Below are 26,198 nucleotides of genomic sequence, written 5' to 3'. Positions count from 1 at the left end.
TTGTAATACTCAATATATACCGATAACAAAAGATGAATACAAGTCACATTTGACTTCTGCAATTACAAGAGGTGCTCTGAGTGGTTACCATCAGCGTCCAGACACTTCGGATTATGGCGAACTACTGCTTGAGCAACACTGACCAAAGTGTCCACTTGTGTACAGTTTTTTGGCACCCCCGGTATATTCACATATAAAATGATCAAACTGAGCGCACCACACAATGTGCCACCATCTCAGTCAGGTGTCTTTGTTGGCAATGAGTTATTCTTTTCTCTCCATCAATACTTCTGTCTCCTTACTGGCAGACATTCCCTTCAGTGTAGTGCCTCCCAGGTTGCTAAGCCAATGTGCTCCTTGATAGGTTTCTTGATTAACAGAATGAGTAGCGGGTCCCATTAAGGAGTTTCCAATAGTGACATCATGTGGTGGAATGAGAGAAGGAAGACGCACCTTTTGGTAAAGTTAGAACTACAGTGAGTAGAGAAAGCAGACCCAGTCTAAAAGCCACTAAAGGAAGTGACAATGATAAAGGCAGAGACAACAAAAACTAGAAAAATATTTTGTTATAAGACAGAGAAGAAAACACTATGGGGGAAAATGCCAAGTTTTGGCTCCAGCAAGAAGTAATTTGAAAGACAATAATGTGAATTTATTTTTGAGGGAGTGGAGGTTTGTTGATAGCTTGGAGATACAGAGGAGGTCTTTTCACAGGACACTTGAGAAATATCATCACTAGGAGGCAACTGTTAAGACCGTATATGGTCAGGCCTAGAAATCTAGTTCTACAACCCAGTAGCTATGTGATTTTGCCCATGTTAACTAACCTCTCCAAGCCTCAGTGTCTTTCTCAAGGACTTGCTCACATGGCTCATGTGTGAATAACAAAATGTTCCAATCTTCTAGCTGGTGAGCTTCTTGTGAGGCTGTGTCCTGTCCATCTCTTTCCCCTTCCTGGGAAGGATGTTATGTACCCACTCCCTGGAAGTTACGCTTGCCCATGTGACTCTCCTTGGCTGATGAAATGGGAACAGATGTGCCGTGTGTTACTTTAGGCAGAAACTTGGAGTCCATGAGTGCTCTGCCCCAGTCTCTTATGTCTTGCCATGGTGATGGGTAATATTCCAGGCGGTGGCTGCTACCTCAGCATGGGCCCCAGAGTGAGGGCAGTACCAAAGTAAAGGTAGAGCATAAGTGGGACATGAACCAAGCCAGTGACATCTGGGGAATGTCACTCTGGTACAACTGACTGATAAAGAACCTTTGAAATGTAGGAAAAACTTGACTACTCCATCTTTGCACACCTGTAGCATAATATGAAGCATTCATATGTGGGTTGTATTATAGACCTTTAGCATAGAGTCTGTTAGTATCCCATGCTTAAGTGGGCTTTTAGTGCATTACCCTGTGGTGTGAATTCTTGCGTCACCTTCAAATTCAGATGTTGAATCCTAACCCCGCCAATATGATGGTATCAGGAGGTGGAGCCTTCAGGAGATGCTCAGTTCCTGAAGGTGGCGCCCTCATGAGTGAGATTAATGCCCTTATAAGGAGGCTCCAGAGCCGTCTCTAGCCCCTTCCGCCACGTGAAGGATGCAACCAAAAGTCTGTGATCGGAAGAGGGCCCTCCCTTAACCATTCTGGAACACTGATCTCAGACTGTCACCCTCCAGAACTGTGGGAAATAAATTTTGGTTGTTTATAAGCCACCCCGCCTGTAATGTTTTGTTATAGCAGCCTGAGCAGACGAAGACAACTTATGCGTTTTGATGAGAAGTTGGTATTTCTCCAGACTACTTACTTAAAACTAAAAATAAAAATTTTCTGGCTAGAGAGTCCAAGATTTTAGCTATTTCCCAACACTTTTCATTCTTTCTCTTATTTTTCAAATCTGTTTTTAAATTTCACGAAAAAATTCTCCCTCCTAGTTTTCTTATGCAAATCTGTTTTCAAAGTTCACTAAAAAAAAAATCTACCTACTTTATACCTAGTTTTCTTTATACCTCCTTCTTCATATCTCACCTCAAATATCTTTGCCGCAGGAAGAATTTCCAATCTGTAACTACCTCACCATCTGCCCAACCTAGAATATTTCCTGCATAATATCTATGTTCCTCAGCATTAATCTCAACTTGATTATATAATTATTACTGTTATGATTGAATTAATTTCTCCCCACCAGACAGGAAACTCCCCATGAGTAGCAGTGTGTCTGGTTTTGCAGATTTATTGGGTACAGGGTATCACCCCCACACATAAGCATTTAGTAAGCGCTCAATAAATCTCAATCTATGTTTTTTAAATGGATTGTAAAATTCCAATCTTGCTAAATGAGAATACTTAGGGACTGGATTAAAGAGCTCAGGCAAAAAGAGTAAGGAGGAGGCCCAACTATCTACTCAAGAAATAAATAGCATTTATCAAACCAGCACTTCAGGTTTTCCTCTTTTCTTCTTCTTTCACACACAAAAGTCCTATTAAGGATGTTGATGGATTTGAAGGTTTATTTTGTTCCTTTCTGAGAGACTGGCACTTCTGTTAGAAGAACAACTGAACCATGTAATTAGCCTACACAAACTATTGCCATGAATATTGCTTTAAATTGAAGTCATTTAAAAAACAGACTTGGAAAATGCCTTTTCCATGTGTGCAGATTTCTCTGTTAATAAAACCCACACAGGAGAGGTGACAATGGGAAAACAGAATCGGCAAGTTATTTTTGAAAGCACTGATTAGTGCAGGAAGGGATGGTTCCTTTGTGGGAGGGTGCTAGTGGAACTTCCCCAGGGACAACAAAAACAGAAAACCAAGGAGATATTGACAACTATCCTGGGAGGTGGGTGAAATTATTGCATGAAACTGAGATATCCCAGAAGGATTTTTACCTTTGTGAGCACAGAAATGAAATCCATGGATGGTGAAGTCTCAGAAGCATCGATGTAGTCTTTGATGATGGCAAAGAGACTGGTCACAAAATGAAAGCTCGTCTAGGGGCCAGAGAGAAAGCAAGCAAGAGTAGGCACACACCCAGGGGGAAGGGATAAATATTTGATGAACTTCAAATATCATTCTTATAGATGTTTGCCATTTTCAATTTATATCCTGGCAAAATTCAGATTTATTGTTTTTTCCAATAGATATTTTCTCATAAGATTTTTTTAATGAATAAATTCCTTTTGAATCTCTCCTTACATTTTGGAGGAAAGATATTTATTTATAATATATGTGAGAAAAGGACATTCATTTGAGAATAAACATTTATGAAGATGATGGAGATCTTAGGAATATGTTTACTTTCTTAAACAGCCAAGGAAAAATGAAAAATGTTACTGAAGGCTGATATCTGCAATCTATTGGGAGATGTCAATGAATGTTTAGGTTTCTTTCTGATGAAGCCAACCTCCTGACCATATAATTATATGGCTGAATAAACCATATTCCATATTCTAGTATGGAATACAAGCCACAGAACTAGAACAAGTATGATTTTCATGATCCTCTGGTGAATTTTAAAACATGTCTCCTGGCATCTTCCTACTTTGGCTCACCTGACTTAACTCCTCCAGGTTTGCAAAAAGTCTCCATAAATCCACATCCAGGAGATATTCATGAGTCTGTAGATATTTTAGTGTATTCATGAAGATCTTTAAAAAACAAAAAAAAACAAATGCAAAATAAATGCACATTACTTTCTGTTTTTAGATTTTGAAACTTGCCCTTCTCAAGAACATATAGCATAAATCTCCTGAGTGTAACTTTACAAAACGGTTTAGAAATTAGTGTTTTCAAAGTTTAAGAATTTTCCTAAATACAAACAATGACACTTAAAGTCCATAGAACATATGGGAAATGTGCTCTTCTGTATGAAGTTGTTGTTCCTTGTATGTACCCTAATAACATTCCTGCTGAACATAATCCATTTAAATGGGCTTTCTCTGCCTTCCGGGGTCAAAGAAATCTCACAGGTTCTCGTCTTGCCAATAGCACTCACGAGATGAAAACAACATTCACGCTGACATCTCCTTTAGTTTTTTCTCTGCGAAAGATCCAAATGTCTTTTACTTTCAGAGAAATCATGAGTTAATATCTGATAACTGGTAAGATGTTTAGATTTGGATAAAGGTGTTAAATATTAATGAAAACATTAAGGACATCTTTGTGTTGTTATTACTTGGTTTGACGCTTTCATACAGCAGGAGAACCACTCTAGAGCAAGTGAAGAAAGAACCACAATCCTCACAGATAATCATCCCCTCATCCTATAAACTAAAGAGAAATCAATATGTTGAAATCGGAATACTTTGCGTAAATATGATGAAACATTTAAATGAAACAATTATCTCAAGAATTTTAGATGTGAAAAGACTGCACTGTAGTTTGCCAACTTTCCAATTCCCATTTCCATATTACTTAATTTATGCAGTGAATGGTTCTCCACTTGCTTCAGAATCACGTAAAGGTCCTGTTAAACCAGAAATTACTGAGCTCTCAGGGTTTCTAATTCTACAAATCTCTGGTGGGGTCTGAGAATTTGCATTTCTAACAAGTCCGCAGCGATTCTGATGCTGTTGGTCTAGGGAGCACACTTTGAGAACCACTGACTTAGCGCTTCCCCAAATCCATATCGAATACTATACGGGTTGTTTGGAAATCTGTCAATAACCAAGCATTTAAGACATAGAATTATAAGATACAGAAGTCATTACTACAGATCAATTGGGAGAATGTAGGGGGAAAAAGTCTTTTTTTTTTTTTCCCCTAAAAAAGAAGCTATAAGATTCTGTGCTTTACTGAAAATTTTGCCATTGTTAAAAAATATAGAGTCCTTCAGTATATTTTACTATTTGAATTTACTCATTGTGAATTCCAATTTATAAGCAAGTTTGGGAAACTCATATTGATTGTGTAAAGGGAGAAACATGTATACTCTAAAAACACTAGGACATTAGGAAACAAACACAAATTGGTCTGTTTTATTTTCTTTTAAGCAGAAAATGCTAATTTGAAAAACTTGTGCAGCTGAAGTGGGCCAGAAAGATCTGCATTACTTATTAGGGCAGGGTGGTAATATGGCAGCTCAGGGGGTTTGTGCTCTGCGTTCAACAGCTATTGGGTACCACCCAGCCTCAATGCTCCCTCCCCTAGCATGGTCCTGGTTTTCACCGCAGTATCCCCTCTTCCCAGTCCTCGATGTGCCATGTGGCAAGCCCACCTTACTCCCAAGGAGTGAGCCTTGATTGCCTCCAGCCAATTAGCACATTCTTTCCTTATCAGAGTGGTTGGTTCACAAGTGGGTATGTGACGTAAGCCAGTGCAATCAGAATCATATTTAAGACTTTTGTTATGAATACTGAAAAGAGATCCTCTCTCCCTCTCTCTGTCTCTTTCCTTCTCTTTCTCTCTCCTTCCATGGGCTAAAGGACAGCAGCCATTCCATGACTACAGCAGGAGGCAGCCAGAAGGTGAGGTCGATGCCATGGAAGGAAGGAATGAGAGATGGAAAACAAATTGTCCTTGGTATTGAGCCCCTTTATCAAACCAACCTTGAAATGTCTCCTAACTCTGGGCTTTATAGTCACCTGGGCCAATAAAATTCTTTATTATTTAAGCTAGTTTTCTGTATCCTAATGACACACTTTCTGAGTTTCCATTTTCTCAGAGTGTCTTTGTGGTTTAAATTTTGCTGGTAAAATACTTTGTGCCGTGACAATAAATATTACTTACAGAAAATAATAACTGTCATTTGTATGTCACTTGATAGGTTTCAAACAAAACTAATCTGATCATTACAATGCTCAGGTTTTATGAGACAGCCAGAGATGGTATTGTCATCCCTCTTTTATAGCTTAGGACAGGGGTTGTCAAACGATAGCCTATGGGATAAATCAGGCTTGCTACCTGTTTCCGTAAATTATGTTTTATTGTAACACAGCTATGCACGTTTATTTATAAATTATCCATGGCTTCTTTTGCACTGCAGTGGAAGAGCTGAGTAGTTGTATTAAAGACCACATAGCCTGTAAAGTCTAAAATATTTACTGCCTGGGCTTTTACAAAAAATGTGTGTCAACCCCTGGTTTAGGAAATAGAGGACTGGACTTTTTTAAGGTCATGTGGCACGTCAGAGGCAGATGCAGGACTTGAATTCAGGTCTCCCAACATGGGGCTTTTTCCTGTGTAAGAGAGGCCAGGATTCAAAAGTGCTTGTGGGCAGAGGTAACCTTGGGAAAAAAGTAGCTCTTCCTTCCCTGTGGTCTTGGGAGGCAGTTGCTCCCTTGCCATCCCTTGCCCTGTGGTTCTCCTGTGAGGAATTCTCTGCTGAGAGCCTCACCAGATCGGGGCTGCAGCACTGCACAGCCTCAGGGGCACCATTTATATGGCAGGCATCAGGAATAAGCTGTGTAAGACAACCCCACTGCGTTACATGGGGATGGCTGCCTGGAAACCTGTAACTGGCTCCGCTCTGCTGATAAAAAGCTTCTGCCTGGCACTGCTCGTGAGGGAGCAAGAGTTCCAACAGAGGAAGGTGATGAGCATGGAATGGTGCCTTGAGGGTGGTTGCAAACTTGCTGACTCCAGGAGGGTGTAAACACGGGGTGAGAATAGGCAGAAGAGACTGAGACCTCAGACGGGGATCTCATCCAATCTTGAGAGGCTATATTTAAGAAAAGAAATGAAGAAACAACCACGTAGCAGATAAACAATAGATAAAATTTTCTTAAGATGTCCTGAAAGTGAGGAACTCCAACCCCCTAACTTTCTTTTTTCAGCATGGAAGAGGAAAACAAATCAAATTAATATTTTCCATCTATGACAAAAATTAAGCCCAGCATATTTTTTTTTTTAATAAAAATCTTAAAAAAAAAAAGTCCTGGAAGGGGTGTCAAGGGCAAATTATATGCAATAAGGTATTAAAACAAACAAACAAAAAAATGAAGCCCAGCCTTACCATCTTAAGAACTAATAAATGGTCCAAGAAATAAGTGCATTCACTCGTGAAAAGTTCCCACAAGGCCTCTTGCTGCTTTCTCAAGTCTAATTGATCAGTAGGAAGTTTTTGATGTGTTTCCATGACTTCATTCCAGGTCTTATCCTGCGTGGGAGAAAAGAGAGAACACAGAATTTCTACCGTGATGGGTGGACCTGTTCACCAATTGCTTTCACTTGGCGTACAGCAAAAACAAGCATTCCTGAAATCATGGTTTCCTGCTGCAGGCCCCTGGCGGGCATGCTTCCTTGTAGGGGCTCCTGGAGCTGCCCGAACCTCAGTTCTCTCTGCGTGGCTTTGGGATGCATGACATTCGTCATTTTTAGTTTAAATGGAAAGGAATTCGAAACGATGTTTTGTATTACGCTTGAGAATTTCATGAACCTTTTTCAGTTGATTGCAAAAAACCTCAAAGAAGCGTGAACCCAGAACTGGGAAGTCTGATCCAGGTTCCCCAGGCAAAGCTTGTTGAAATGAACCTCTGAAGGATCATAAAATGAGAGTTTTAAAATTTAGAGAGACCGTTAAAAAATCATCTTATCAAAACCAATTTATTTTTCAAATAAGGAAACTGAGTCCCTGAAGTGAAGAAGAGGAACAACTGTCAACATTTGTACAAGGCCTCTCGGGTCCATTATTTAGTTAAGATGAAATGGCTTTCACAAGGTTTCAGTGTGCATTAAAGAGAGCAGTACTCATTCCAGCCAGCTCTGGGCTCCTCTCCTGCCCTTTGCTGTTATATGAACAAAGGCAATAAAATAATGACTAAAACAAGAAAAGTGAACATTTTGTGCGATACCTTAAGGCTGTGGAACTCATAGCGGCTGAAGTCTGTAACCTTCACAGAGGAAAGGCAATTTTCCAGATCAGATATATGCTTGTGTTTGTCTTTGCCCTGCTGAAAGATGGTTAGAAACAGGATTTTCAAACATGGATTCTTTAACGACATGACTTTGGCAGCCTCAGCATCTTTTGTACTTTCATTCTGCAACACGCCTGAGAACTGACTGCACATTTTGTCTATAAGCCGAAAAGCCATTTCCCAACCACAGCCTGGCCACAGAACTTCAGATTGGGGGGACAGAGGCTGTGAGGACGTCTGAACCAAACCTCTCATTTTACCAATGAAAAAAAAAATTTCAAGGCTTGGAACAGTTACGTAGTAAATAGATGGACTCCAGGACTCGCATCGCCCTGTGTGGGGTGACATAACATCCTTCACAGTTCTAACTTTTCCAAACATAGGATTATAGGAGGTTAGCATCAGAAGGTACCTGGGATATCTTTGCTCCACCCATTGTTTAGCAGGTGACTGAGTAAAACCCAGTGTTGAAGGAACTGCCGGACACAATAATTCTCTGCTAAAGAAAGCTGGAATGTGCTAGAAACTCTAGTTGACTGGAACCACCCGTTTATTTTTTTTATCAGTCTTATTTTTAATAATATTAGTTTAAAAAATTCTGATTACAAAGGTAACATGTGGTTATTGCAGAAAATTTGAGAAACAAAAACACAAAGAAAATCAAAGCTATCTGTTATCTCCACCCCTGGATAACTACTGGAAAACTTTTTGTCTGATCATATTTATAATTAATTTTTACTGGTGTCATCTTTGAACAACGTTTTGTAACTTGCCTTTTAAACTTAATATGTTGTGACTTTTTTGTGTGTGACTCATTCAGTATTCTGTTGCAACACCACGAATTACCCACTTAAAGAGTTCATTTTACCACCTAAACCAGGAAGAAGTTATTAAATAACTACATGTAAGGCTTTCTAAAGTCAACTTGGCTGCATTTCAAATGAAAGTTTATTACAAATAATTTTTTTAACTTGTTCTAGTGCCTCAGGGTGCATGAAGCTGGCACAGATCTAAGCGGTTTGGTGGAAGTTATTCAACTTTATGTTAATAAGCAAGAGAAGGCAGGGGGTTGTTTATCTGCTGTTGTGGGTAGGCAGCAGCCTGTGTGTCTGAAAGGAGACCCTCTAGTAGTTTCAGAATGTGCTGCAATCTACAAGAGATTCTTTAACTTCCACAGCAGAAAAGAAATCTTGGAGGCAGTTGGGGACTGCCTATAGCAACTGGGACATATGCCTTTTGTTGATGTCTGAAACCACAGTAACTGCACGTTGTGGAAATTAAAAAAGAAGAAAAAAAAACAAGATCAGCAACCAGTTGAAGAATAGAGAAGCTGAGACAATGAAAGCAGCATCGGAGCTGTGAGAAAGTGAGCACCAGCCCTCTGTCTTGAAGGGCACTCACTATGGCTTTCCATGGTCTGACCAACCTGCTGACCGCACTGGGTGGATATGCCAGTGAGAAGGGAGGGGACAGTTCTCTCTGAGGTCACATGAACCCTTTAGAGTAACAGACCCATTGTTGGAAGCTTTGTTGCTTCCACTGTGGTGGCATTGGCAAGGAGAGGCAATGAGAAGAATTTGAAGGGCATTTGAGAGGATACAGAGAATGAAGAAGAGTAAAAACCCGAGGTTAATTCTGGGGTCTCAAAGTTGGTAACTAACAGGTGAGTGGAATGGAAATTTACAGCAGGCACTGGTGACGTGGAACTGGGTAAAATGGACATAAGTGGTAAGTGAGTGTGAATATGCACATTTTAGAGTGGTCGACTATGGAATGGCATAGACTCTGTGAGAACAGAAAAGATCTTTGAGACCTCTGGTGAGATAAAGGAGGAGAAGTGTCCAGGTCTGGTTATGGAGCCCTGCAGATTCAATGTCAGGGCTAAAACAGACTCAGAGCCAAACAGCCTGGGACTGCTGAGGACAAATCCCCACTCTGACACTTATAAGCTGTGTGACCGCAGGCAAGCTATTCAATCTCTCCAAACTTCAGTTTTCCCATTTGCATAGTGGGGATAGTAACATTACCTGCCTTGTTGGATTGTGGTGAGAATTAATGAGTTAACATATGTAAACTATGACATGCATAAACGGGAACACATGTAAACAGAAAGAGTGTCTGATAGTGTGATAATCATTGTATCTGCGTTTGCTTTTATTACTAATATTGTTGATGGTTGGGAAGAAAGGAAGGAGAGAGGGAAGGAAGGCAAGAATAGAAAAAAATTACCTGTAATAGATTGGGAAAATACATTACTACAACCTAGTAGTGTGTTTGTTATATTTATATGGGTTATCATTTATATAGACATGAATTACATGATAAATAAGGCTAAAAGGATGAGGGAACAAAGTAGACATATCAATTTTAAGTCCTTGTGAAAGTGAACCTTTGAGAAATGATTTTCCCTTCATTACAGAGAACATTGGCTGAAACATTTTGTCATTCCATTCATTATTCTGTATGTGTATCTCTACCACTGCCTACTCTCCTCCAACATTAGGCAAGCCATTTATCACAATTTCTTTTTTCCAATTAACATGTCAGTCTGACCTTCTCAAGTGTGAGCTGATAATGGGCACCTTGGCTTCTTAGATTTCTAGCCCAGTGTTCGGCACATTCCTTGGAGGTTCTGTTGGACGAAGCCCTCTGAGGTTCTAATCCCAGCCGCTCCACTTACTGCTCTGTGACCTTGGCCAAATGAATTAACCTCCCTCAGCTTCATGTCCTTCCCTATAAAAGGTTGGTGATAGTGCCAGCCTCATAGGGTGGTTGTGATGAGTAAATCAACGGAACAGCTGAGATTAGAACCTCAGAGAGCTTTTAATTTAGCTATGATATTGACAAATTATCAGTATGTGTGTATCCAACAGAACCTCTGAGGTAGGTGTCAATAATTGAGGACAAACTGATCGGAGAGCCCATATGTGGGCAGATTCTTGACAGAATGAGCTGCAGGAACTACCCATAAGGCCCTACTACTGTCGCGGGTTGCTGTCTGTGGGTGTTGCTGTTGGTATTTACTGTTGGGAGAACACAGAGTCAGTCCTTCCTCTTTCTCCAGAAAAGGAGAGTGAGGATGTGGGCAGGGCTCTCCTTCAGGCTCCCCGCAGCACCCCTGGAGGACAGGCTGCACCGTGGCCAACTGTTGTCCCAGGCAGTAAAAATCAGGGACCGTTGATGTCGATTTATGACTCTTGAATAATTGATGGTACCAAAAATAAGTTAGAAAGAGAAAAAGCCCACAAGGACTAATCCAACTGGCTTTCCCAGAAATAGAAGTGTATTTGTGGAATCTGTTTCTGTAATAGCTCATTAATTTTTCAGCATTCCTTATATGCACAGCACTGCCTGCAAACTGGGGCCTAGGCTTATGCAAGTATACTTTATTGAATGAGCTGTTTCTTAAGCTGTACCAAGCTATAAATTTGGAGTTGTAAAGCATCACAGTATTAGGATTGCTTTGTTTTTTGCAGAGCTCATTAACCACTGGCAATTAGCATTGTTTTGCTGCACAAAATGGGCTCATTTGGCATGTTCTGTAGCCACTACTATGAATGTGATGATATAATTTAAACTTCACGTGCCATCTGCCGTCACGCAAAGATAAAATGGCTCTTCAGCCATTTCTTACTTTCTTAGCTACAGGAGGCTTAATTAAAACAAAAATGACAAGACATAACACTCACCACTCCTCTCTTGGAGAAAGGCCATCTTGACTTTTTGGATTCTGGTGGGTGAAATTAAAGAAAATACATTAGGACTTTGAGCAACTAGTGATAGATTATTGCAGTGCTTTAGAAAACCTGCTTTTTCAAATGAACCAAACCAAATTCATCCTGCTTTAATTCTCCTTCTCTTGAGAATGCCCAAAATGAATATTTATATTTATGCAAATAAGTGAATGAAGTTATGTTGCAACCTAAAAGTTGGTGTTCCTTTGCTCCCTGAAGGTGATACTGTCCTGTTTCTTTACTGGAGTATTGTTCGGCTTCCTTTTCCCCATCACTCAGGGAAAAACTTATAAAATGTAATAAAGATGCTGAGTAATTTATTTAAGGCAGAGAGTCATAGGACTTTGAGGCTGGAAGGACTTCGTTTTTATACTGTTCTATCAGAACCCATCCCAGCATATGTAACTTGGATAGATTTGCAGACTGCATCAACGCGATAGAGAACACCCAGATGTGGTTAAATGCAGATTCTTGAAATAGGGGAACATCAACATGTCACCAATCTTTATGTTGGGGGTTTATTGTCTCTATCAGCCACCATCCAAGCAGTCCTCAGGAGTGGCTTTGAGTTGAGAAAGACGTCATTATTCAATAAGACATTGTTTTGATGACCAGGAAGTAAAGAGATGAGATTCTGGACTCTTGATTTTTATGTCATTTATATCTGTTTGTAATATTACCCAGAAAAAGCTGGGAACCATCTCTTAGGTTTAGGTGCGATGTTCCAATGACTTGATATACAAAATAGATATCTTATAGGTCTAGGCCTCTTTCTGTTAAATACATCAGGAGACTGCATAATGCTTTAATCAGATGGAAGCAATTACCCAAGCAGCATTTACCGCAAAGGATATGCTTGAGGGACTTTTCCTACTGGAACCCTGGAAAGCACCTATCCAACTGATTATTTCGTTCACTCTGACACCTTATCCATCTTTTTTAAAGGGGAGATTAAGTGGAATCTCCTTTAGAGACAAACCGGTTTCACTACCCTTAGCCCTCAAATACCTGGTGGTAAATTATTACGTCCAATTTGAAGTGCAATAATTGGGGTCTCTGGTCTTAACAAATTTCTCTCCTCTGCTTTGGGGATAAACTTTGGGGATAATTTTAGGGTCTTGGGAATGCTTCACAAATAATCAGAAGAAGATTTAAATGGGCCTTTATTGAATCCACCATCTTTTATTATCTGTATTAAATGTTAAGTTTTGTTGAGTCAGAATCTCCATTTCAACCACACGTCTAGGTGACTCATGCACATCAAAGCGTGAGCAGCACTGCACTAGACCATGATTTGGGCACATGAGAGCTCCCTTCTAAATTCCTGGAAAAGAGAACATGGAGGGATATGGTGGAGAATGTTGCACAACTTTTAGTATGTGGTATCTACTCTGATGCTAGGCATACACCTTAATGAAGAACTCGGTGATTAGAAGCACCATGCAGCGGTTACTTATGATCTGTTCTTTAGCTGGTGGTTCTCAAACATTAGCTGGTAGCAGAATCACCTGGAAGGCTTGTTTAGAAACAGATTACTGGGCCCACCCCCAGAGTTTCTCATTCAGAAGGTCTGGGGTGGGGCCCCAGAAACTGTATTTCTGACAATTTCCCAAGTAATGTTGAAGCTGCTGGTCTAGGACAAGCATTTGGGAAACACATCTTAGCTAACCAGCGTAGAGCTTTTGCAAAGCATCATGGAACATGTACTAACGTCTGTTAAGGTTATGCTGTGTTTAGAATTAGCTCTAATTTCTAGGGGCCTGTCACTGAGCAGATCACTTCACCCCTCTTGGTTTGTTCATTTGGGTGATGTATGATACGAGATAGATCTCGTTTAGATCCTTGTGTCATCTAAGACAGTAGATGTGAAAGGGTTCTATAAAGAGTGAAAAACTACAGAAATGTTAGCTATGATTTATTTACTGGTAACTTCTGCATTCCACCTGCATTCCACCTCCACCTACAGCTGCTGATATAAGCAGGCTGGTGGTTGATGCAGGCTGGTGGAGAGTACACAGGACCAGCAGTCACGGGCCTAGGTTCCATTCCACTGACACAAACCAGCTGACACCATCGCTAGTCACTTCTCTCTGGGTCTCACTTTGCATGTGTGTGGATGAGGAAGGAGGTGGGTGGTTTTCCCACTGTGTCGCCAGGTGTCCTGGGTTTCTGGGGATGCCTGGGAGGTGAGGCTCTGGAATCCACCACGTTTTAAAGCATTGCAACTCCACCTGGATCTGTTTTATATGCTGGCTTCCCAAGTAAGGATTCTTTTGTAAAAAAGGGCTCTGCTAAGAACAAAACCCATTTAAAAACTACGAAGATGGATAATCTTTAAATGTCTGTTTTGCTCGCAAAGGCTTCCCTCAGAATCGTGGGGAATGGGGAACGTACTCTGAACACCACAGCTGTTCTTCTCTTTTACAACTGAGTACGAAACGCAGAATTACCCCTAAGGCTGCCTCTCTCTAATCCGCTGTCACAGCATTCTGTTGTCACCAGGACCTCTGTCCCCACACGGTACCACCCTGGTTGGAAGAGACCAGTGTGAGGCTGAGGGCCAGGAGCGGGGTCGGGGTGTGGCATCACAACAATGACAGGGACGCTGCCTACCAGGCAGAGAGAGTGTTTAGCTCCAAGATAGCGGCCGGCACTGTTCCAGGTCCTGGTGCTGGGGCAAATTATTAGACAAGAGGACCTTTCAAGGGAAAGCCCATATCTGATGCATCTCTGTAAGTGGAATGACCAGTACCAGAGTGGTATTCAGCTGGCTCCAATAATTCATGGATGATGCCTGTCCTTATTGGGAGGCATTTATTTTAAGTTGTCAGTGCAACATGTTGTACTAGTCAGTAAATATTTTGAACCCCTCCTTATTACGTGTTGAACCCCCCCTTATTATATTACACGCCTGCTATTTTGACCCCCTCCCTTATTATAATACATGCATGCTATTACTTGTAGCAGGCATGTAATATATGTATGCTGAATGAACGGGACCTGAATTCAGCAGCAGAAGTGGGTGGCACAGGTAATCGGCAGCTCCAGCTGACACCAGAAGGTCCCCTGGGAATACCTCAAGTCCAGGCAAGTTGAGCACCACAGAACTCCGTCTGTGCTCGTAGAACCTGTGCCCGAGACAGGAGAGAAAGCTTAGAGCTGGCATGCAGGCAGTCATCATTCAGACCCCCTCTGGGCATTTGAAGGTGACTTCTAGAAGCCTGATTAATTCCTGTTTTTTTCTTTTTAGGAAGAATTTGCAGGCCACCTCAGGCTCCAGGCACAGGAAGGCTATGATGATATATACCCCTCACATGTCACTTGCCACCTTTTTAAGCTTTATTGAGCATTCTGACTAATCCAAAGCAGAACAGGTCCCTTGAAAATGTCAACAAAAACATACCAGACATAGTCTGATTCAGAAGGACACCAGGAGAAAACCCTCATGCACAAGAGTCTGCAAATGATGCACGCAGTGTCAGAGGGGCAGGATGTGTGGGTACTTGTATGCCACCAGCCTCCCTACAGATCCGGGCTGGTTGTTTAAAGTCGGTACTTTTTTTTTTCCCAGAGAAAAAGGAGAATTCTTGTTGGAAAAGCTTAGCAAAGAGACCTGTCTACTGTCTTCTTTCCTCTACCCCATTTCATGAAACTTCCTGTCTGTTGGATGTTCACAAAATAAATGGTTTACATATCAGATACAGTGCGGGGGAGGGCAGCTCCAAAACCACAAGGCACATACACGAAGCAGCAAAAGGGTAAGAGATCTGCCTCCCTGGGAATCTGCCTGATAGTATCGAATTGTAGGGATTTTCATAGCTTCCCCATCAGAGCTGTTCAGATATCTCTTTGGTCTATTCAGAGGGACGAGAGATTCCTTCTACTTATTGACCAACGTAATCTCTAAATTCTCTTTGTATCAACAAATAGCAAATTTAGGTTACTTCATATACAGAGGAATTTTATTTCAATTTACCGACCAAGGCATAGCTCTGGAATTGTCTTGAAAGTTGCGAGTCTGGGTCTGTTAGACGTTGGGTGTTGTGATGTGGTCCGTTGCCATACAGCTCCCCGTGCCCCCCACAGAGGCCTGGAGCCTTGTTAGTCTCACTAGCCCTGTCCTTCCCCTGCCACTTCCATTTCCCACCTGCACACAGCTTAAGCGCTCCAGGCTTTGTAGCCGAGTTCTGTGCTTTTACCTTCTGCACAAGGGATGGCCTTCCTACCAGGTCTTTCATCTGTTGCCTCATAATTGTCCACTCCTCGATCTCTTTCTTGTCAATATGTCTAATGCTCGGGTCCTGGTCATGCCCTGTCAGGTCTGTCATGCCGTTGAGCAAAGCTGGGTGTGCATTAGAATACCCTGTGGAATTCATTATTATACCAACCCCAAGTCCTGTCCTCGGGATTCTGACCCAGTGGATCAGAAGGTGGGCCACTGCATCTGTAATTTTACCCAGCTCCCTTGATACTCACTGGAGTTGGAGAAAGACTGACTTTGAGGATACAAGTACCTTGATATAGGCTTTTCCTACCTTAAGATTTTAAAAGTTATCTCAAATTTTCAATGTTTTGCTAAAAGCATGTCCAGATCATTTTACTTACAAACAGTAGGACAAGTCGTTTAGGAATTTCTGTTAATGACTAGACCATAAACTTGTATAAAATATAATGAATGTCCCATAAACTCTTACAAAATATATGAAATAAGGCTGCCTCACACTCTGCAGGTAGATGCTGTAGGCATAAAAGAAAATTAATTTTCAATCATAGAAGTCTGCTTCCTCCAAGAAGTCTACCCTGATACTCAAAGAAGTCTCTTCTCATATTTGTGCACTGCTCTGCATCCTCATGAGATCAGGCCCTCAGCACCTTCCACCTGGCTCACACAGGGCTGAAGCTGTGACCTTGGCTTTCTTGGTGTTCGAAACCTAAGATGCTCATTCTGGAAAGGAGGGCACGTCCCTGGGAGGGTATAAGAGAACATCTGTAGACCTGACATTTTTATGTTCATCAGAAGAGGGCACGGGTTAAGAAAAATATCAAGAATTACAGTTGGAACCACATGGAGACCGAAGAAAACAAGAAAGAAACTCTGCACATAGTAACAGGAGAAGAGACTTGGATTGGTGCAGAAAACTGGCCCCTGCATCATCATCTGTGGCAGGGGACTAGATTTCTGGGGACTCTGAAAAGGACCCCATGTCTGTGTTGCTTTGATTGTTGGATTAATGATATGAATGAAACAAGTTGCAGTGAATTCAGAATGACTTTGCATTTAGGTCTCGTGGCAGGAAGGGCATCAGTGATTCCAAATTGGTATCTGATTTTTGCCATTCCAAATATTAGAATTGGTTATTATAAAAAGTGGCATGCATGCCGGATCATCGTGTCCAGTTCTGGATTGAATAGCTACTGGAAGCAATCACTGCAATAAATTCATAATTTTTATATACCTCCTCCAAAACAAAATAGAGTATACCTGTGGTAGTGGCATTCTGTGTGATCAGGGTGGGGAAGAGAATTTTTTGATACCTAATTTCCTCACAGGGAGATTAATGTAGGAAGTTAACGAATAATAACTACAAAATGTGTGGGGTGTGGCTGGCAACCCATTGTCACTGTAAGTACAGTATAACTTCATGTTGTCCTTTATTTGTCTGGGAAAGCACAACTAAAAAAACATCCCTGAGAAGTGCTTTGTTTGTTTGTTTGATGTTTGGCTATTCTGGTTCTTTGCTTCAGGAGAAAACTCTGGACAAAAAGTTTGTATAACTGGATGCCTGACACAAGCTTGCCGGCTGCCTCCCCCCAACACCCCTCCCCCACACTCAGAAACCCAAACACAGCCAAACTTTCACTGACCCTGAGTTGCGTTGCCCCAGGCTGGTCAGATCCGAAGGGACTAGTCCCATGGTTGCTGGAATAATCTTTTCTCCCTTCTGGTGGAACATCTCCTTATTTTGTCCTCTGCTGAAGATCCGAAGGTCCATGGTGTGGGCTGGGATAGCAACAATTCAGAGAATCCAGAGAATTCTCTCCCACTGCAGAGCAGGCCTCACACCCATGCGACGACTCGCAACAATGAGCCTGCTCTCTCGTCAGTGCTGGAAAAATTTCTGGCTGGTGGAAACGTGTCCCCAGTGGACCTCAAATGCGTATGCTTTGAATAGTTGGTCTCGGTGAATATTACTCTAATTTAAAATCAGCTGGTACTTACTGAACCCCCACTTTTACTAGATTCCCTGTTAAGTGCTTTACATGCGTTAAAATGATTTTCACAAGCACCCTATGATGCGGAAATTACTATCCTTATTATAGAGTGGAAGAAACTGAGGCTTAATGAAATAGCTAAGGAATTCACCTAAGGTTACATTGTTAATGAAAGGCAGAGCCAGAATTCAAAATTCAAACACACAAGTCGGACTCCAAAAAGACTTTTACATAGGAAGAAGAGAAAGGATAGTACAAACCATTTTAAAGCACAAAGTGCTTTTTAAAATTGATATAATAATGGTTACCATAATACTTTAGGTAAAAGAGGGGGTGTAGTGGGTTAGATAGAGGACCCCCAAATGATATGACCACATCTTAACCCCTGGAATCTGTGAATGTGATTTTATTTGTAAAAAGGCTCTTTGCAGATGTGATTAAATGAAAGATCCCGAGATAAGATTGTTCTGGATTATCTGGGTGGACCCTGAATCCAATGACATTGTATTCATTAGACACCTAGAGAAAGGACAGAGAGAAGACAGAAACCATGTGAAGATGGAGGCAGAGATAAAAGGGATGCAGGGAACCACGACCTGGACGAAGAAGTAAGGGAAGGTCCTCCCCTAGAACCTCCAAAGGAAGTGTAGCTCTGCCAACATCTTGATTTGGGACTCTTGGCTTCTAGAACAATGAGAGCACACATGTCTGTTGTTTTAAGCCACCCAGCTGGTGGTCGTCATTTATAGCAGGCACAGGAAACTAATACAGGGGCGAGAGTACTCAGTTTATGATCCCTGATTCCCAACTTGGACCTTCATTATGTGGGATCTCAGTGTGGCCCTTTCCCAGGCCTGTTTCCTTATGTGGAAGACAACTGTGAGTGGGGCCTTTCCGTCCCTTACAATCCATGGATCAAGGATTTAAGAGCAGCACTTTCATTTTCCCCGCCAGTGGGCAGGGGGTGGAGGAGGCAGTAATTAGATGGTGCCCTTGGCAGAAATGTTTGAAGACAAATAATGAAAGCCTCTCCTTTAGAAATATGACTAATACATTATTTGCATTTTTAAAAAGATTCCGTCCGTACAGTGGGCTTAAACCAAGGACTATGAGCCTTTGATTCCCAGGTGCAAATTTTAAGGGAAAATAATTTAAAAAATGCTAGCGGATATGAGGGTAGCAACCGTCCTATAATGATAAAGGTATTTTAATGGAATAAAATCTTCTTAAAGGTACTACAGTTTCGATGAGGCACAGTCTTATTCTTTCTCCTGTTATGAATGTTGCCCAAATTTTTTTTCCTTTTTATTTTTTATCAGGCACGCTTATCAGGCCTCATTCCTCAGACGCTATAGTCCTTGTCTGAAAGTAAAATTAATGCTAAATGGACCTTTTTCAGCAGGTGGTATCCCAGCAGTGGTGTGTGACAAGAAAAGTTAGGTGTTCTATTTTAAGACTCATAATGTTTTGCCATATGCAAGAAATATAGTACAATTTGGAATGCTTGCTTAGAGCTATGGGTTGATTACACAGGAAGAACACATTAAGAATTAGTCACAATCTCTTTTTAAAAACCTCTTTTTAAAATAATCAACAGAGACATGACAACTTGACTGCCAATTGTGGAAATGTAGTTCTCATGGTTAAAACTGGGATATATTTTTCCATTATGAGACTCAGAAGATTGTTGGGAACTTTCCTTTGCATCTTTGACTATACTTTCCAGTTCAATTTTCTACCAAATTGTTGCACTTGCTAGAAATCCAACTGAGAAAGCAGAAAGGAAGGGGAGCCTCTAGCTCACTGCCCAGAGCCTGGCACATAGTGGGCATTGCGTGGGTGTGGAGTGAACAAATGGAAGACTCCCCTTGGCATATTGGTTTTGTTTTATTTTGTTTTGTTTTGTTTTGGTTATTGTATCATATCGAAAGCTTTAGTAGATGGGTACTATTTGTATCTCCACTTCATGGATGAAGACGTTGAGGTTTTGAATTGTTAAAGAACTTGCCCAAGGTCACATTGCCGGAGAGAAGTAGAGGTAGGACTCAAACTCAGAGTTTGATTCCAATAGCTCTTAACACCAAGTTATACTGCCCCGCTAAGGGGGTAACGCCAGATGGCTTGGGGGTGTGGGGGCGTTCTACTGGCATTCAATGTTTTTGTCTGGTTTCTTCCTTGAGATAGACTTTCAAATACCTTGTCATTTGGTTTCCATGCTAATGTTGTACCTGTTGCTAATTTGGACATATTTTTTCTTTTTCTTATTTCCTATTGACCACTGGAAGGTTAGTCTTTGTTCCCATAGACGTAGTGAGTATGTTTCCCTTCTTGGCTTCAGGGCTCACCAGAAAGTAAAGTGAGACTGAAAACTTTCTATGAATATGATTTTAAAGAGTGCCAGGAAGGTCTCCCTACCCCCCATGTCTCCCCCACTTGCTTCCTGATGTTTAAAAGCCCACCAACACAGCTTCATTGTTTGGCTTCAACTCATGTTCTCTGTCAAGATGCAAATTCATCTGGGAGAGATGAGTACCACGGTAAGCCAAGAGTCTAGTCTGACTGTCTTCCTTCTTCCCTCCATCTTTTCCTTTAATAAATATTTGCGGAGAGGGATTCTAGCTGGGTCCTGGGTGCTAGAGGTTTAAAGATAAATATGTGGTCTCTGGCCAAAGGAAGGTCTTGATTCTGGAAGCAGATGAATATAAAAGAAATGCAGTACAGTGTTTTTATGCTATGATGGTGGCAAAGGGAGGAATACATTGCTGTACTTGGAAAGATGAGTGTAGGTATCCTTTCAGCTTACAGTCCTTCACACTTTAATACGAATGAATTCTAAATATTCTTTTCCAGGAGGTATATTTTGGTGATAGAAGAAGATTTGGTGTAAGTGTGAGTTTACTGAAATATTATAGAGGGAGAGGGAATGACAGTGAGAAAAAAGAATTCACAGAGAATAACCTGGAATCAAAGTCGTAACACAGCTGATTTTAGAACTGAGTAGAGTGGGCCCTTCTTATTCATATGAGTTTTCCCAATTGTCAGGCCATGTGTTCAAATACTATAATAAAAGAAGAATCAGTACTTCTGAGAAAGGGTTTTATATCTATTCTATTCTACAAGGCACAATGATTGTTGTGATTGACAGCTACAGAGGTAAGCAGTTCTTAATTGAACATATTAGAGTTCAGCAAACTTTTTCTGTAAAGGACCAAGCAGTAAATATTTAAGCTTTCTGGGCGAGTCTCTGTAGTGACTACTCAACTCACCTGTTGCACAGCCATAAAAGCAGCCATGGACAGTATTTAAATGAATGGGTGTACCAATAAAACTTTATTTACAAAAACAAGTGGTGGGCTGAATTTGGGCCATAGACCATAGTTTTCTAGCCCCTGATTTATATACCATTTAATAGGTACATTAAAGTCCTAACTTAACTAAGTTCAAATAAGTTTTTTGAAGTGGCGCCCCAGCTCCTAGGTGGACAATAGAGCTCAGATGGAGCTCTTCTTGACATTCTATGGCTAAGCCCGGTAAGCAGCTATCTGAAGGAAGTAACCCTTGGAACCAAAGGCTGCTGTGGACAAGACTTCAGAGACATGACAACGAAGAGAAGGAGGGAGCACAGACAGATAAATAGAGGATCTTTGTGCTATACACGGTGGGCTGTTTACCAAAGACTCATGCATAAGGTAAACTTTTTGATTAAAAAAGTGTAGGTTGAGAAGTCTACGGCTGATGAAAAAATTACTTCTAGTAGTAATATGTAAATGTTTAGTGTACTAATTCATAGATTGTAGTTACTTAGTCTGTCATTATTCATTCAACAAACCTTGCTTTCTACATGCCAAGTATTGTACTAAGTCCTGGAGAAACAATATCGAATAATTCAGTCTCATCACTAGATACCAAATGTCCATTCTAATTCCCTGTTGTGATTTTCTGTAACCGTCCACTACTTTGTAGTATGATTGTGACATATTGAGCTTTTTAATGCCTCAAGTGCTTTAACCAAGATGTTGCTTTGAATTTACTAAAACCATTTCTGTTATTGCTTCCCAAAGATTCTGCATGTCAAAAAAAATTACCTCCAGTCATCTTTTGCAAATGGCTTGCTCTGTCCCATCACTTAGCCTTCATGTCTGCTAACTCCACTTTATAATCAAAACTGGACCCAGACTTTCCCCTGCTCTGGAAAGCATTCCTTGATTAAAGACCTTCAGATGTACACCTCCGTCCCTGATGCCTCCTCTAATCAAGTATCTCCTCAAAATCTCCACTCAGATGTTCCATAAGTCCTCAAACTCAACATGTCCAAACTTGAAATCAAGACCTACACCCCACCCACCCTTAGCCCTCTCCCCCACCCAGGGTTACCCAGATCAGCAGATGGAACCATTTGCCACCCGGTGGTACAAGCCAGAAGCTCGAGAGCTCATTCTTGACGTCTTTCTTCTCAGCCTTTATGGTCTACTATTCACAAGTCTAGGTGATTGCGGCTCCTAAGTAGCTCTTGAACTGAGGTACTTCTTTCTAATGCCACTGCCTTTATCAGAGCCTAACCTACCAACTTCTCATACCTGAACATACTGATTGTTCTGCTGGAGTCCACTCCCATCTAAATCTCACATCTACCCTATACCCATCTGATCGTATTGATCCATTCAATGGATCCATTTGCACTGAGTGCTCTTTGGGTAAGGAACAAAATGCCAAATATCCTTCTAGACTATGCATGATCGACTCTATTCAACATCATCATCTTTCTCTCAGACTATTCTTTTTCACTTTCCCTGACACATTTGAATTAGGTTTGTTTTTAGAGCTTTATTCTGGTTTGCACCTGTGGAAGATTTGCATTGATAGCCCCATTCTTCACCAACCCATGTATCTATACTATTTACCATGTAAAATTTCAATGCTCTCCCACTGTTGGTGACACACAATTGACTGCCCGAGTTTAGTCATGTGACTTGGTTTGGCCAATAGAATTAGGCAAGATACAGAGCCCAGGCTCCAAGTGGCCTTGCATGTTCCTGCTTGTCCTGTTGGACGTCTCCCTTCACCATAAGACGAACAAACATGCCTGAGGTAGACTGTTGGTCCCATGAAAAGAATGAGGGACGTGTGGAGTGGAACTACCAGTTGGGTGCAGCCTAGATCAACTCTCAGCATATGGTTAGATTGATAAGAAACAATAACTGGTTGTTATTTTAAGCCATTGATGTTTGGGATGGTTTGTTATTTAGCAATAGGTAACCGACACACTAACATAATAATGCACGTTTTCCTGTGGCTTTGTAAATATCCTCTACCTTTGTTCATACATTTCGGTCAACTAGAGTTCAAATCGACAAAGATTACATAGATGGGCCTCATCTTCCTGGTATGAACCCAGACTGTTGCTTGAAGATTGAGGCCCAATAATAAAACAGTGGCTAATTTCGTGAGGATTCCTCTGTGACTTTCCAAATGAAGTGAGGGCTTTCCTGCCAATTCTACAAATTGGGCGGATGAAATTGGGCATGGGTCTTTCCCTTGAAGCCAGAGAAACTCTTCATCCCTGGGAGGGATGACAAACCTGTTGCCACAACCTGAGGACCATTCTGAAAGCTCAGAGCTGGTTTCTGAAGTGACACAATGCACATGCGTTCTGGATAAAGGCAGTCTGTCATAATAGACATTTTGAAGGTTGTCCTAGATTTAAACAGCACATCTTGTTTCTTTTATCCTTGTCCCCTGAATTTCTCTTTGAAAAGCTGTCAAATGTTTCTGTCCTTCTCATGTTCTCCACCTGACAAAAGCTATTACTAAGCGATGTTAATTAAGCCACAGGGCCAATTCATTGACAACTCAAAAATGAAAACCATGACCGCATGTGGCTGTCAAACTCTGCCCCCCAAAGCCACTGCCAAATGCTGTGCCATTAAAGGAGACTCTTGACATTAAGACTTTTTCACTTATAAATGTGAGGAGTCACTTGGGGGGCTGTCAAACAAATGCCCCGATTAATAAGCCATCAGGTTTGCTATGTTGGAACAGAAAAATAGATGTAAAAGTACAGCCACAGATTTCATAGCACTGGAGAAAATAAATACATACACACCTGGATTGATGAAATTCTTCTCCCTGAAATAAATTTTAAAAGCATATGTTTTAGTTTTGCTGAAATCTACCCCAAATTCCAAAGCAGGCATCTTGAAAGGAGAGGTAATTAATTTCCCTAGCTAAAATGTTTTACACTTGGGGGAAGAGGGAAAGATTAGAAATTTGAATAATTTGCTCTTTCTCTCCTTTTAAACCAGCCAAATGTCTTCAAATTGTGTGCATTTGCAAGAGGGCTACCTTTACTATCCAATGCCCGACAGACTATCTCTCGCCTGACCTTGATGGGCCCTTTCTAAAATAGCCTTTTAAGGATAGAGAAGATGCAAGTGGACAAGAGCTTCACTCTCCTTCCTCAAACTGTTGCACTCCTTTAACGTGAAAGTCAGCCTGTCCTAAAGAGTGTGTGTCCCCTCAGCTGTGACTTCCCGTACCGTCTCCCATCACAGGAGCTCCTGGCCTTTGGGGTAATGTGGAAACCCTGGGGCCATTTTGCTTTTCAGTCCATTGAATGAGAGGCAGGAGGCTTTGAGCTGTTTTACCTGAGACCTCGGGGGCCGTGCAGTGGGGCTGGGCAACGAGTGGCCAACTCTCTCTGGAAGACAGGCCTGGGGAAGGGACCCCTCATCAAGGGGCTGAAGGACAGGAAGGGTATCCTCATCTGTGGGTCCTGTCTGGGGCTCCAATGAATCAGCTGCCTTGAGGGTCCTTTTGGGGTCTGGAGGCAATCTTGAGTGGAGTTCCCAGGGCCATAAGGAGTGCGAAGAATCCTTTGGGCTTCCAGGTAGACTCTTGGAAAGATAACACGGGCAGCCTGCAGGCTCCTTCCAGCTGCCCCCCGTGGGCCCTTCCAGGGTTTCTTGCTGAGGCAGGGAGTGCGATGTTCCACAGCCCCGACCCCGCAGTCTCCTCAAAGTGGGAGAGGTGGAAATTCGGCCTGGGGCTTGCCGATCAAAGTGGAGAAGATTCCCCTGGTTCTCACAGGACTGCTTTGACAGGCTCCTTAGGGGGCCTCGAGGAGATGCCCTGAGGCTCTGGGGCTCCACCTCTGGGCTGGATGACTCCGGCTCCCTCATGCAGCTCAGAGGCCCCGGGCCTGGATGTTTCCAGGGGACACCGGCAGAGTTGCTGTTCTCTCGACCACACTGGGGTTGCTCAGTTTCCTCACCCAAGTACCACTCTTCCTCTGGTAGGTCTTTATCCTTTTCCAGAGGATAATTACTGGCAGGTTGTTGCATCTTTAGTGAAGCAGAGCAGAATGCGGAATATGCCACGAATGAGGGAGACTGAGGTGAGGAAAAAAAGGCGTCTGGAATTTCACATAAAACTTCTAATTCATCCTAGGAGACAGGTAGAGAGAGCTCAGTTAACATTAATATCCTTTACCCTTGGAACATAATTAACATAAGTGCATCCAGCCGTCTCATCTAAATAGTCTGTGTGTTGAAATTTGCTTACTGTTTCCTTGATATCCCTTCCAGATTCAAAACAAAAAAGGTTTTAAAACTTTAATGACCTAAGAGACTTCTTGGAAGCCACCTAGCTCATCATCTTTTGATTATTCCATTTTAAGAGAATCAAATATACATTAAATTTTCCTCACTGTATGCATATACTTTGGTGTATGTATTTCAGGGATGTAAAGATGTAAGAACAATAAAAATAAAGCCCCTTCCCTCAAGATTTAAATTACAGAGCGAGAAATGCCTGCAAACATATTAATGTAAAGTATTTGGTAAAAAACATTCTAGATTTTATCCATCCCCATGTTTTGGAAAAACTAGTTGGGGGTTTGAATAGAAAAACCCAGACGTCACACAGACACACTACTTCTCGTGATTAGAGGGGTTTTCCAGGACTTGAACGTACCTCCCAGTTAAGCTCTTCTCATGTTCAAGTAAAGCTGATTATACCATTTAACAACTTGATTCATGGTGACATGGAAATGACACATTGCTGTTCCATTATTTAATAGCTTCCCATAGGAAGAAAGTAGTTATGTGTGGGAAGGCAACTATTGCATAAGAGTCAACCTTTGATAATTTACTGACCGGTATCCTCTATGAAACACATCGTACAACCATCTTCCCTCATCACAGGCTGTGTGGAAAGTGGTTTCCGACTGTGCATAGCCTGTTTATGGACTGAACATCAATAGCTGACCACATATTCTGCGATCTCCAACAATATAATTTTAGCGAGTCTATAAATTCAAAAGTGAAACTCGGCAATCTGGAACCCTTCAAGAATGAACACAGTTAGAGAACCCAATTTTAAGGATTGCTAATAATTTACCTTT

The 26,198-nt window shown here is 41.5% G+C and overlaps 1 protein-coding gene across 3 annotated transcripts in view; it reads right to left on the bottom strand.

Moving 5' to 3' along the window:
• The window catches only part of PLEKHG7 (pleckstrin homology and RhoGEF domain containing G7), a 52,513-nt gene extending 27,538 nt beyond the window's left edge, over positions 1-24,975 (bottom strand). Inside the window, exons 1-8 of one of the 3 annotated variants that reach the window (XM_033117824.1) lie at positions 24,442-24,975; positions 23,901-23,923; positions 14,585-14,712; positions 11,540-11,580; positions 7,788-7,883; positions 6,950-7,093; positions 3,549-3,644; positions 2,886-2,987 (exon numbers count right to left, since the gene is read on the bottom strand). In XM_033117824.1, the coding sequence (XP_032973715.1) occupies positions 2,886-2,987; positions 3,549-3,644; positions 6,950-7,093; positions 7,788-7,883; positions 11,540-11,580; positions 14,585-14,712; positions 23,901-23,923; positions 24,442-24,975 (1,164 nt within the window). Of the gene's footprint in view, positions 1-2,885; positions 2,988-3,548; positions 3,645-6,949; positions 7,094-7,787; positions 7,887-11,539; positions 11,581-14,584; positions 14,713-17,449; positions 17,572-23,900; positions 23,924-24,441 lie in introns of those variants that run through there. The other 2 variants (XM_033117825.1, XM_033117826.1) reach the window with 2 other exon arrangements.
• Between the last annotated feature and the right edge of the window lie 1,223 nt (positions 24,976-26,198).

Source organism: Rhinolophus ferrumequinum, chromosome 10 (genome assembly GCF_004115265.2).
Source record: "Rhinolophus ferrumequinum isolate MPI-CBG mRhiFer1 chromosome 10, mRhiFer1_v1.p, whole genome shotgun sequence".
Taxonomy (NCBI): domain Eukaryota; kingdom Metazoa; phylum Chordata; class Mammalia; order Chiroptera; family Rhinolophidae; genus Rhinolophus; species Rhinolophus ferrumequinum.
This window is presented reverse-complemented; position numbering and strand designations above follow the sequence as displayed.